At 37.1% G+C, this 14,701-nt stretch overlaps 1 protein-coding gene and 1 pseudogene across 1 annotated transcript; both read right to left on the reverse strand.

The window, feature by feature from the left end:
* LOC132266587 (glycine-rich protein 2) lies at positions 1 to 1,509 on the reverse strand. The gene has a single exon (XM_059767500.1). The coding sequence runs from the start codon at positions 1,299 to 1,301 to the stop codon at positions 381 to 383; it is 921 nt and encodes a 306-aa protein (XP_059623483.1). The 5' UTR covers positions 1,302 to 1,509; the 3' UTR covers positions 1 to 380.
* An 8,508-nt stretch (positions 1,510 to 10,017) lies between these two features.
* Positions 10,018 to 13,764, reverse strand: LOC132266589 (uncharacterized; annotated as a pseudogene).
* Positions 13,765 to 14,701: the final 937 nt, after the last annotated feature.

Below are 14,701 nucleotides of genomic sequence, written 5' to 3' on the forward strand. Positions count from 1 at the left end.
TTTAGCAAAATCATCCAAACTTCACTGACAAGGAAAACAAAGCTATGACAGGTTCAGTAACAGACCCACCATCTATATATGTACCATACAGGAAAATTCTTCGCAAAAAGTGGATCACAGTCATCTTAAAAGACGAGCATTGCAAAAACCATCCTAGATATAATCCACCAAAACCAGAAATCAGAACTGAATATCGATCCACCATCTATATATGTACCATACAGGAAAATTCTTCGCAAAAATTGGATCACAGTCATCTTAAAAGACAAGAATTGCAAAAACCATCCTAGGTATAATCCACCAAAACCAGAAATCAGAACTGAATATGAACGGTAAATGAAGGCATAAAAAAGAAGATCAGAAAAAGAGATCATATAAGATTACTCCTTTTCGTTGGGGCAATCTCTAGCGAAGTGACCCTCCTCCCCACAGTTAAAGCAAGAACCCCGGCCGCCGCCGCCGCCTCCTCCTCCTCCTCCAAACCTTCCAAAACCACCGCTGGTACCTCCACCACCCCCAGGGCAATCCCTTGAAAAGTGCCCAAAACCCCCACAAGTATAACAAGCGCCAGCGCCAGCATCTTCACCACGTCTTCCGTCAGTACAATCTCTCCTTAAGTGTCCGAACTCGCCGCAGTTATAACAAGCCCCACCTCCACCTCCACCTGCACCACCACCTCCACCTCCACCTCCACCACCACCACCACCACCATTGTAGCCCTGTCGGGGGCAATCCCTGGAAAAATGCCCCGTCATGCCACAATTATAACACTCACCTCCACCTCCACCTCCACCACCACCACCGCCACCACTATAGCCCTGTCGCGGGCAATCCCTGGAAAAATGCCCCGTCACGCCACAATTATAACACTCACCGCCACCGGCTCCACCGCGATACCCATTACCTCCCCCACCACTCCTTCCACTGCTTCTATATCTGCCGTTAAACCCATATCCACCATCACCATCGCCATCGCCGCTGCCGCCGCCACCAAACCCCCCACCACCACCACCACGGCCGCCTCTTCCGCCGCCATAACGCCCATAACTCTCTTTCCTGATCTGATCAACAGAAGTGCCATTTGGACCGGTCACGTCAACGGCTTTGCTGCGATCATTCTCCAAGACGATCAAGAACTCAACCTCCTGACCTTCTTTGAGGCTTCGAAAGCCGCCGGATTTGATCGCCGATTGATGAACGAAGACATCATCGCCGTCGTCGTCCGGTTTGATGAAGCCGTAGCCCTTCTGGTCGTCGAACCAACGCACAGTACCTGTCGATTTAGCGTCCTCGTCCGCCATCGATCGATTTCTCGAAAAATCGATCTCTCTCAGAAACGAATGCAAAAGAATAGATCTTTCTATATATTTATATACATTCGCATATAGATCGAAAGTAATATAGAGAGAGAGTAAACCGAAACCTAGTGAAAACTGAAAACCCTAATTTGTATCGGCACGTTGTAATGGCCTTTTGATTTCCCTATTTATTTGGGGGACTTCGCATTTCCTACTTTATCAAAGTGTAAGTGTAACCTGAGGTGGTCCTCATGTTTGTTGGTATGGGTCCTAGGCCAGTAAACGTAATTTTCATCTGATCCAAAAAAATCTGATACTCCGTAAGATTTTCCTCCAATTCAAATCCGATATGCTGAAGAATTATTTATTATTTAATTTATATTGGATTTGTTAATTAAATATCAAATGACGAATTATTTATAATTAATTTATATTCAATTTGGTTATTAATTGAATATTTGATTCAAAAACCTGATATATAATTTTTTGTTAAAGTATTTTATTGTTTTTTAAGAGATTAATAAACAATAAATATAAAATAGAGAGAGAAAGAGAGTGAGAAAAGGCTGAGAAGAAAATTAAATTTTAAAAAAAATCAACTAAAAAAGAGTAGAAATTGATGTGTTTGGCTTTTAATTAAGGAAGTAATATAGATATAAAGTAAAGAGAGTGAAGAAGAAAAAATATATTTTTTAATAATTTATAAATATTATATATTATGTTTTATCAGATTTGATCAATCATAATTCATATATGGTTTGTTTAATTATTGAATTATTGAATTTTGAAAGCTAACAAAGTTATCAAATTAAATGTTCCACAATACACTTGAGTTATAGGATTGATTGGATAAAAAATCGATCCATTAAGTGGTCTAATGAGTCATCATCTCATTGTCACGCTTATAATTACAAAAAATATAATATAATCGCATTAACATTATCATGCAATTCATGTCGAAATATCAAATTATAAGGGCCTGTTTGGAAGCCCATATCTGTTTTGTTTTGATGTTTTGGTTTTGTTATTTGGGTCAATATCATGTTTGGAGTGGGCTGATGTGGTATTGAATAGTGCCAAAACACTACCAGATTTGGGCCAAAACCCATATCAACAATTTGGTGATATTAGACTGATATGGCACTGTAGCGGTGATACCAGCCCAAAACAAAACCAAACTAACCCTCGTTTTTACTGTAGCAGTGATATCACGTATATAAGGTTGCACATCAGATTTTAGGGCATTTTTCAGCGTCGTTTCTCTCTCTTAGCGCAGCTCCTTGGAGGTAATTTCAGTGGCGATCCAACTGTCTTTTGACTCCATACACAACCTCTTCCACCACTGATCTGGCAGAGCTCCTCCACCAGCTACCTCCTACCATTTTCGCTTCTCATTTATTTGTCTTCTCGGAGGTCGGTTGAAGCGATTTCATTTGCGCCTCTCATCTCTTTCTATTCTCGCAGATCGGGGTTGGCAGACCATATATCAAATGCTTTTGTCTGCAAATCTTTCAAAAAGAAAGACCAATTTCATCTCAGGCTCGGCTTTCCTATCGTCTCTCACTATTCTCTGAAACCCTAGCTCAGTGGACAGCATTCGAATGTATTTCTCTATTATGTGAAACCCTAGCTCAATGATTTTGAGTTAATGTATTTATTAGTATAGATTTTCTGTGATATGTTGGCCATAAACCCTTTCGTGAACCAAAATTCAAATTTGTGATATGATTCATGCTATATCATTCTGTGATTTTCTGTGATATCATTCATGCTATACACACACACACACACACACACCCACCCACCCACACACACACACAAACATTTTGAGTTGGTGTATTTAGTATAGATTTTTTGGCATTAATGGATGAATCCTTCATAGGAGCACACTGGTGTAAAATTTCATAACCAAAATATGATTTGTTTACTTTTGGTTCATGTCGATTTCAGGTTTTTGTTAAGTTTCAATATTTTTTTTATTCGTACAATATTTTACGATAATCAAATATCAGAAAATAAAAAATATTTTCGGAGCCTACCATTTGTTGGATTGACAATATCTACTATTTTCTTGGTGCAAATTCGGTATTTAGGCTATCCAAGTGGTACAAAACCAAAAGGTCCAATACTAACGGCTTAATAACGTATGACATTTACATACACACACAGTACATGGTATTTGATTCACCAAAGATTTTCTTCATTGAGGTTTTTGTTTCAACTAAAAAAAACAAAAATACAATTTATATGTATATATATTAAAAATTAAATCAAAGGATAAAAAAGTCAACACAATAAAATAAACCATATGGTTTGGTAGCTTGTGATTGTCTTACGAGAATAGTTGTTTGTTTTTTCTTTGGGTAATTAGTGATTATGAGAAAGAATATATAGTTAATTAAACAAAATGACAATGGTTAAAGTTTTTCTCAAGCCCCTAAACATGGAAATCCCAATAAAGAAAAAAAATTGGTAATTCCAAAAACAAATTCTATTGTAATGTCTCATCTGTAAACTAGGAAAGTTGGGAAGCACTTTGAAAATTAATGAAGAATTTAATAATCAATTTTTTATTTATTAATTTATGTTATTATTGTTTCCCTACCGAATACTCCAATTTATTAGCAAAAGGTAGTGTTGAAGGTCATGACCATGACCGATGATAAGACAAAGCAGAAAGCAATTGAGGCTGCCGCTGATATTTTTCGTATTCCTCTGCTTTCAGTATTTATTTATTTTTCTATCTTGTAGATATAGATCACATGATATTTACTTTATTTTATTTATAATGGGCAGTTGCACCATTGGGATTTATAAGAAGCATTCTCCAGTTGCTGCAATTCCAGGAAGTTAGTGATGTCTAAGTTAATCAAATGGAGGCGTATACAAGTATAAAGAAGTGTGTGTACATTTTATGGAATGAATTTTAGTGATTTCCAGTTGTGTGTACATTTTATGTAAGTATAATGAAGTGCGTGTATATAAACATGAATTTTTAAGGAATGTCTAGGTCCTTATATGTGCAAGTATATATGTGAATGGTGCAACAACAATTTATGAAATTTGTGATGTACAAAAAAAAACTTGTGGTTTGGTGTGTTATTTATGATTGATTAAAATTCTACAAAATATTTTCAACTACTTGTTTAGATGGCAATAATTTTTCTAGCAGGTTGTTTGATGGCATGCCTCTCTTTTTATATAATTAATTTTTTTCGGTGTGATTTATTGTTCAGTCTTGTAAGAGAGGGATCTTCCTTGATTGCTTACTTTTAATCTTTCTTCCTATTTATCAATTCTGGTTATGGTTGGAGATTGTATGAAATATTCAGAAGTTGGTTATCAAAATTAATGCTTAAGAAAATGAGAAATGGTCTCATAAGTTAACAATCAAAATATTAACACTTTGAAGGATCTCCAACAAAAAATTTCAAACTAATCTCAATAAAGTAAAACCATTCAGAAGCTTCAATGTCCATGATAAGTAACCCTCAACTTTGACCAATTCAAGAAGATCAATGTTTTGGCTTTACTTCTTGTTAGTTTCAATTACAAAGATCTCTCTCTCTCTCTCATTCATAATGAATTTATAATATATATATATATATATATATATATATATGAAACAAAACAAAGTTAAATGAAGTGCAAGTCAAAAGAAAAAGATAAATGGAGTGCAAAGATCTCCTTTAATTGAAAGATTATTACAAAGTTAGATTTGTAATTTGGTTGCCACTAATCATGTTTATGCCTCATAAATATCCCACATGATCTTATTTATACATGTAAATTTATATTTTAACAAATTATCTCAAATCATTAAAAAAAAAAATGAACTATTACATATAAATTTATAATTGTTTTCATATATATAATTATTCAAAACAAAAACAAAACAGTTTTACCAAAAGTATCCTGATATTGATTCAGAATTCTTGACAACAAAACTAACTTCTCAAACGTGTTTTGTTTTCGAATTCCTTAAAACGCATGACATTACCAAACGCGTTTTCATGTTTTTTATATACAATTATCAAAAACAAAACAGTCGTTACCAAACATGGTTCCGATTTTTACTAAAAACATACCAATACCAAAATGGTTGTTTTCATATCATACCAAACCATAACGCCTATATGTTATCGCGATCCAAACGGGCCCTAAGAGTGTAAACTTTTATTTCAAAATAATACTATTACACCAATTTGATCAAACCTTATATAAACTTTTATTTCAAAATAATACTATTACACCAATTTGATCAAACCTTATATAAAAAATAAAGGTGAATTGAATTAAACCCTTTTACTTGTAGTGTTTTGCAATAACCCTCCTTTAATTTTTTTTTCTTTTCTTTTTTTTTTTTGCCAAAAAAACCCCAACCCAACCGAGGGGGATTACTTCTTTCTCTCATTTTATTTGGTTGAATAGAAAGAAAAAAACAAAGAAGAGGAAATGATATTGCAGTATTTAATTATGCTTAACAAATAACATATACATGCAGTTACTTTTACTTTAAAAACAAAATTTTGATACTTTTCATTAATTAAATGTATAGGAATGCATGCAACAGAAAATATAATTTTATATATTATTATTCAAGAGAGGAAAGAAAAAAGAAAAATATATATATATAAATATAATGTTCTAGCTAGTTTTTTCTAAGTATTTTTTAGCTAAATTTATACAAATGGGTAAATTGAATAAAACCCCCTTGACTTGGTAGGGGTATTTTAGTAAAAGTATTTTCCCTTGATTACATTTTTTTTTTTTTTTTGACACAAAAAAAAAAAAAAAAAAATTAAAAGGGAAGTTTTCTCCAAAACCCTACAAGTCAAATGGAGGTTGAATGCAATTTGTTCACCAATGAATATATATATATATATATATATATGTGTGTGTGTGTGTGTGTGTGTGTAACTTTAAGGAATTGTGTGATTTATCTTAAATAATTTTGATGTGAAATATCTTTATCACTCTATATATGACCTTTTTTTTTTTTTTTTTTTTTTTTATAATCAAAATGATAAAATGTTATTTGATTTTGTTTAAGATTAATCGGACTAAACTAGCTTATCATCATTCACTCTATATATAACCTTTTAACAAAGGGTTCATTTGACAAGCACAGTTGCTTTGACCGAAAGCAAAAACATTGTTTTTGGAATCTGTTTAATACTATTTGTAAGCTTATTTGGTAACACATATTTGTTGCAAGATTTTTGAAAGTAAAATATGAAAACATGTTTAGTAAAAAGTGTTACAAGATTAAAAAAAATAAATGACTAATTATAAATGCATTTTAGATTTTTTATTTTTTTTTGGTGAATAGTGCGGGAGGGATGGACGATTTTTGCCTCTTTTTTAATTAGAAGCATTTCGGAGCTATTCAAATCGCAGTAAACGTTACCAAACACGTTTTTGTTTCACTACAGCACACTAGTACTTAAAAGGAAAAACACAAAGCAAAAACAGTTACTAAACAAGTCCAGAATGATCAAATATTTATCTCGATGTTATTTAAGATTGGGTATAATATATTTCTCCCTTTTCTCAAAAGGATGATTAGATGAAGGACAATAATTATATTACTAATGGGCGATTAGTCCAATTGTATAATTTGTGAAATACGTCCCTAATTCACGAAAAAAAAAAAACAAAAACAAAAAATTTGTGATCTGTGTGTGCAAGTATTTACCTAACCATAAAAAAGGAATAAATATATTATTTTCTTTTCATTTACAATAGGTATATTTATCATTTACTTTTGTATATTTACCCTTAGGGATGGCAATTTGGACAGGAGACTCCTTACACGATTAGTTTTTTCTCTCGTCTCCATCAAAAATTGTTTAGTAAACAACCTCCTCGGTAGAAGTTCTCCTATCCCAACCCTTTTAAATTTACAATCAAAATTTTAAAACTCATAAAATCAAATATACATTCTTCAAAATTTTACAAAATTGTACCAAATTAGTCAAAAAAAATATTAACATTCTTCCAATAACAAAAGTAATTTTGTATATGATGTATCACACCACTGCTCTACATCTGCACAAGTTTTTGCTGTAAAACTAGGGGTGCAACTTAGACGAACTAGCCCAGCCCAACCCGAATCCAACCCATAAATTTTAAAACTTGAACATATAAATTCACAATTCGGGCTTAAGTCGGGTTGGGTGATTATATTTCTAGTTCGCATTGTTACTATTGTAGCTCTTTACATGGTTGGTTTCATTCGCCCCGTCATTGTGCCATTGAGGTGGCTTGGGATGGCCTTTCATGGCCATAGTGGAGGCGGAATTTGAGTCTGATTTTTCTTGTCACCATCCTCATTTCCATTGCTGACATTTTTACCTGTTTTCGAGCTCTCACTTGTGAATTCAACAGCTTGGATAAATGTAGCTTTATTGCAAGTAATGCGTGCTGTGTTCTTGGACTGTCTCGAAGGCAAGGTGCGCAACTAGCAAACGAATTACATTGTGGTGGCCGAACATATCTCGACATTTCATGAAATGGGCAACGAGTTCCAACACAGCCCAGGCCACCACAGCTCGAACCTTCATGAGACCTTCTTTGAGGATTTTCACAAACACCCAGCACACATCCACACGAACCATGTGCTTGATGCTTTCTGGGTCACGACCCAGAAGCTCAATCTCGCTACCGGCGTGTTCTTGACCCTCCAATTTACCATCATTCACCAATTTCCCTCGATGGTGATGAATAGCAGGTTTTATTTTATACCTGGAAAACTCCTAACTTTAAACAAGGCGAGTTCATAAAGATTCAACATCTGGTTGATCGAGTCTCAAGCAAAACTCCTTTAAGTTCACACAAGGATTTTATTCACAATTGGTTGAACTTTTGAAATCCAATTGAAAATACAATAAAAGATACAACAAAATCTATTGCTTCATGGAAGTAGGTGATGAATTTTTCCTTGAGATATTGTAAATGATCAGCTGCCATCTAATTTGCAAGATTATTTAGAAAGTAGTTGTGAACGATCAAGCCACTGCAAGGTGGGCATTAGCCCAAATGGTACGATCTCTCCTCCGAAACGAGAGATTTGAGTGTTTGAGTTGTGCTTGTTGGGACACAGAAGAAACACATGATGATACCGTAACAACAAACACAACCACAGAGCAGGTAACAAAACACAGAAAGAAATCGAATTTTCGTGGTCAGACAAGATTGTCTAAGTCAGGGTTTTCATCAAAATCACCATCCTTCCTACCCAAAATAATTTCACCCAATTTAATTTCACCAAACATGGCTCGGGCTCCACCCAAACTATCAGGCTCCACAAACCCAATTGGCAATAGTGCAAGCAGTACCTAAATTGAAGTTGAAGTTCAATTTAGAAATTGACACACTCCATCTTTTGAACTCTTGAAAGCGAACCAAATCTCTTTTGAAAATTTAAACTTGGGTTGAATTGGGTTCACAACTAGGGCTGATATTTCGAGTTAGAAAATCAGGTTAATTGGTTTACCCTATCTGACCAATTTGCTTTAGTGGCTAAATAAACAACTAATAGCTAAGTTCAAATTTTACACTAACAAATGTGAATCAAATGGCGATTCTAGATCGGTGAATACTATTAGTCATGGAACGAAAAATAAGGTGTAAATCCAAAGAGATCAAGTACTCCAAGTTCTTACTTGTGGTTTTCAAAGTCGTCACAAAATGAGGTGGATCCGCAACAAGTCGTCAACAATTCACAACGATCATTCGAGTAGCGGCTTTTACTTTTAAGAGATAGAAATGATGGAGAAGGGAGATGGGAAGGATTGTGCCGTTGACATTAGTGTTGGGCAGCGGCAGAGGGATTTGAGTGAGTGAGATTTTCATATATATTAAGAATATTTTTACCCTGCAACCCACTTCATAAGCTGGTCCAACGGAGCACAGGTCGAAGAAGTGAGTCACAACACGACCGGGCGCCAAATTCAAGCCACAAAATCACATTTGTGGGTGCCTCCAACAATGAATCTCTTACCGATGGTTGGTGTTTTATGTTTTAATAACAGAGCTGAAGCAGATTCTTCAAGATGGCTGTGTTTAGCAGAAGACCACACATCCACCTTTAAATGGATGCTCAAAATGCAGTTAGCTGCATAGTGAGTACTGTTAGCTTGTAGAAACAGCTTGCTGAAGGTTTCTCTCTCATCTCGAAAAAAAAATAAAAAATAAAAAATAAAACCAGAACCGCCAGCCTAAATGAAAATACGAAAAAAGGGGAGCAAACGAAAATACAAAGCATGAAGATTGCATAGAGAACAAAGGCACCTATTAGAAACTTTGAAGACAAAGATCCTAAAAACATGAATAGCAAGGAACTGAGAATCAAGAACTGCACATTATACAGAGTCCGGGAGCAAGGAACAATTGAAAACCAGGGCATCAACAGAGCAAGGGAAGGTCGAGTTTATAAGAATGCAAACACGAAGAGGGCCAAAATAGAAGCATATAAGTGATCATTGAAAATTTCTTCAGGTATCACTCTTATCTCTTTCAGTTCCTTATACTTTCTGGGTAAATGACGTTGCTAAAGGATGGTTAGCAATTTAACAATGGAATTTACATTTCTTCTCCATATCAGATCGAAACCAAAATACGCTAAATTTTTACAAGTTTTTGAAAATGTCCAGGCTGTGGGATTGAAACACCACTTCAGTGGCTATGCATCACTTGTGAAATTCAAGATCAACTACCTGCAAGCCCTTCTAAGTTTTCATTCCACACAAATGCTACTTTCGCTAAAAGAACTTTTAAGAACTAGTTTACCAATAGTGCACCAAAGTTGCAAATAGGTATCAACAAGGAACACAGAAAAATAGAAGAATCAAATACATTTGGGAGTTCAAAAAAATAAAAAAATAAAAATTAGAGACGAGAACTATAATGGTTACATACAATACATTTGGGAATTCTTCTAAAAAATTACAGAAAAGAACTATAATGTCTACAAACATAATGCACTCAATGAAAATAACATAATAAATTAACAAAATATTCTCTTGGCCAGACCTGAATTAATGGAATCCCCTTGAACCTCTGGACTGAAATACCTCCAGTCTACCTTTGGCCTCGTGTAGCAATGTCTCAACCTCCTCATCGTGGACCAAGAATGCTTGCTTTGATGCCCATGCAAGCATGACGAGCACCTCAGCTCGGGCAAGTTCTTCGCTGTCTGATACATGCAGTGCAATATAAGAGAGAAGAACAAGTGCAGACCTTTGAACAATTTGTTGTTCTCCGAAGTACACAAGCTGGACTAGGTGCTTCGCTCCATCAGCAGCTATTATGGCTCTGGCGTGATCAAGGTGGAGATAATTGTCAGTGCAGGCAAACTTTGTGAGAGTAATGCAAGCTTCCTTAGAAATCTCAGCTTCTCGCTCGTCAAGTAACTGCACTAATGGCCTTATGATTCTTGTCTCCTTCGCTTGAAAAGCCCTGGCCAAGTTCCCAATAGTCTTAATACATGGGATAAGTAATTCAGAATCTGCCTTCTCAATGACCTTCAGTACTTGCTCAATAATGGCTTTGCAAGCGGGCGAATTGGGCTTGAATGCTGATCTTCTCAGCTCAGTATCATGCTCTGCTACTGCGGTGATTTCCATCAAGGCCATGGCTGAATGGTACTGAACGTCTTCGGACCCTTTCTCTAAGAGGACAGCAAAGCATTGTAGAGCTCTTGTCTCACAAATGCTATGACAAATGGCTGAGTTTCCTTTGGCAAGGTGCGAAAGGGCTCTTGCAGCCATTGCTTTCATATAAGCCTTTGTGGATGGCTCCTCCATTTCCCTCCCTTTACCACTAGAGAGCATAGCATTCTGCTGGTGGTTATAGTTTTGGCTCGCATTGTTACTATTGTTGCTTTTTACATGGCTGGTTTCATTCACTCCGTTATTGTGCCATTGAGGTGGCTTGGGATGGCCTTTCATGGCCATAGTACTAGTAACCACATTGTGCATATGATTGGACTGTTTATTTCCCAATCCATGCGGAATTTGACTCTGATTTTTCTTGCCATCATCCTCATTTCCCTTGCTGATATTATTACCTGTTTTTGAGCTCTCAATTGCGAATTCAACGACTTGGATCAATGTCGCTTTATTAGTAATGGCAAACTTGCTGTGCTCTTCGACTGTCTCAAAGGCAAGGTGAACAACTAGCAAACGAATTACATTGTGCTGGCCGAAGATATCTTGACATATGGGGTAATGGGCGGCAAGTTCTGACACAGCCCAGGCCACAACAGCCTGAACCTTCATGGGACCTTCTTTGAGGATTTTCGCAAACACCCGGTACACACCCAATTCAAGCATCTGTTCGACGCATTCTGGGTCGCGACCCAGAAGCCCAATCGCTCTCGCAGCGTTTTCTTGGCCCTCCAATTTACCATCCTGCACCAATTTCAGCAATGGTCTGACCCCTCCTTCCTCCATGATCAGCTTCCGGTACCCATCATTGTCCCGCGCAAGCGAAGCCAGCGAAGCTGCGGCATCCGACCGATCATCCAGCGACCCAGTCTAGAGTTTTGCAATCAATTTCCTTGGACCTCTGGACTGATAGAGCTCCAACCTACCTTTGGCCTTTGGTAACAATGTCTGAACCTTCTCATCTTGGACAAAGAATGCTTGCTTTGATGCCCAAACAAGCACGCCGAGCACGTCAGCTCGAGCAAGTTCTTCACTGTCTGACACATGCAGTGCAATGTAAGAGAGAAGAACAAGTGCAGACCTTTGAACAATTTGTTCTCCGAAGTACACAAGCTGGATTAGGTACTTCGCTCCTTCAGCGGCTATTATGGCTTTGGCGTGATCAAGGTGGAGATAATTGTCAGTGGAGGCAAACTTTGTGAGAGCAATGCAAGCTTCCTTAGAAATCTCAGCTTTGCGCTCATCAACTAACTGCACTAATGCCCTTATCATTCTTGTCTCTGTAGCTTGAAAGGTCCTGGCCAAGTTTCCAATAGTCTTAATGCATGGGATAAGCAATTCAGAATCTGCCTTCTCAATGACCTTTAGTAATTGCTCAATAATGGCTTTGAAAACTGGTGAATTGGGCTTGAATGCTGATTTTCTCAGCACAGCATCTTGCTCCGCTACTGCGGTGATTTCCATCAATGCCAGGGCTGAATTGTATTGAACATCTTCGGGTCCTTTCTCTAACAAGATGGTGAAACAGAGTAGAGCTATTGACTCGGTGATGCTATGGCAAACGGCTGAGTTTCCTGCAGCAAGGCACGAAAGGGCTCTTGCAGCCATTGCTTTCAGATATGCCTTGGTGGCTGGCTCCTCCAATTCCCTCCCTTTAGCGCTTCTCCCATAGAACAAAACATTCTGCTTGTGATGATAATTTTGGATCAATGTAGCTTTATTACTGGAAATGGCGTCCTTGCAGTGTTCTTGAACTGTCTCAAAGGTAAGATGACCTATTAACAAACGAATTACATTGTGCAGGCCGAAAATATTTTGGCATTTCGGGCAATGGGCAGCAAGTTCCGACACTGCCAAGGCCACCACAGCCTGAACCTTCATGTGACTTTCTTTGAGGATTTTCGCAAACACCAAGCACACACCCGCATCAAGCATGTGTTCGACGCTTTCTGGGACATGACCCAGAACCCCAATTGCTCTTGCAGCGTTCTCCTGACCCTCCATTTTACCTTCTTTCAATAATTTCAGCAACGGTCCTATTCCTCCTTCCTCGATGATCAGCTTCTTGTACCGGTCATTGTCCACGGCAAGCGAAACCAGTGAAGCCGCGGCACCAGATCGATCATCCAGCGACCCAGTGTAGAGAAGTGCAATCTGTTCCCATATAAGGCCGACAATAGGCTGGTTGGCGGTCACGGGAGGGATGCCCAGGTACTCTTCGACGCTGCCGTTGGCGGAGGAGGAAACGGAGACGCGGAGCAGCCAGGAGACGTTGCCGATGGAGTTATCAAGGTGGACTGACATCTTGCGGAGGGCTGAAGTTGGGATGATGGTGAAGATCCTTTTGACGAGGCCGTGTGGTCGGCATTTCTCGACGAGTGTGAGGGCCTTGTTGAGTACCAGCTCGGTGGCGTCTATGATAAGGAAAGTGGGCCGCTCGATTAGGTATAGGTCGTTGCTGGCGGCCGCAGCCTGGCGGAGGAGGACGGCGAGCTTCTCAGCCCTGGACTTGAGCTCGTCACAGTCTTGCTTGAAGTTCAATCTGGCCTCGTCTGCTGTCTTGGCCACTTGGTCCGCCAACTGGATGGACATGTCCAGAAACTGCTTCACTACGTCTGCCATTGCCAATGTTGCCGGCCGACCACCCCAATGACCTCCGACCTGCAATTTCAAGAATTGGGTAGAGTTCAGATGGTTTGAAAGATTGACCCCCGATGTTGTTATTTGACCTGTAATGGATCAGTAATTGGTATAGATGAGCTCTGACTTGTGGTTGGGCCGTGGAGGACTTTTGGTGTAGATGGTCAACGTGTTCAGATCAAAGTAAAAAAAAAAAAAAAAAAAAAAAAAAAAAAAAAAACCTTGACTAGTTGCAAATAAATTGATAGCATAGGGAGTTACTACAAATAACCCTAATCAAAAAACAAGAAAAAGTTGGACCATTGGTCAATCACTTTTACTTTTTGTTTTTGTTTTGACCCAAAGCATAAACAGTGTTTCTACTTTAAAGTGTGTTCAATACTATTCTAAAACTTCTTTTATAACGTGAATTTGTTGCAAATTTTTTGGAATAAAAAATATAAAAACATGTCTAATAAAAAAATATTACAAGTTTGAAAAATTAAATAGTTAGTTAAAAATGTCATTTTAGAGGGTTGTTGTTATTGTTGTTGTTTTATTTTTTATTATTATTTTTTTTAGGAACAATATTTTTGCTACAATGTGGAAGCAATCAAAGCATCAATTTTAGGATCTATTTGTTACGCTTTTTATTTTTAGTGTTTTGTTTTAACCCAAAACAAAACAAGTGTTTTGAATAGTCAATGGAAGCATGTTTGCTAACGTCTATTTGTTGTAAGATTTTTGAAAGCAAAAACATGAAAACATATTTGGTATATAAGTGTTGCAAGTTCGAAAAATATAATGATTAATTTAAAAATGCCATTTAAAGGTTTTCAAAAAAGAAAAAAAAAATTTGTTTATATCAAAAACTACAGTGCAGAAACATATAAAAAATCAAATTGGTGCTTTGATTTTTGGCCGCTGTTCATGAAACGTTTCAGCACTATGCAAAATAAAATAATTTTTACTAAACGTATTTTTTTCACTGTTCACTGTTAGACCAAAAAAAAAAAAAACACTAAAAACAAAATGCATATGAAACAGACCTTTATACTTTCGATTTTGGCCTTTTTTTCGAAAGTGCTACTATACTACTTAAATTAAAGCAAA

Source organism: Cornus florida, unplaced genomic scaffold (assembly GCF_030987335.1).
Source record: "Cornus florida cultivar Cherokee Brave unplaced genomic scaffold, ASM3098733v1 CherokeeBrave_3.0.0_Hap2_Chr07, whole genome shotgun sequence".
NCBI lineage: Eukaryota > Viridiplantae > Streptophyta > Magnoliopsida > Cornales > Cornaceae > Cornus > Cornus florida.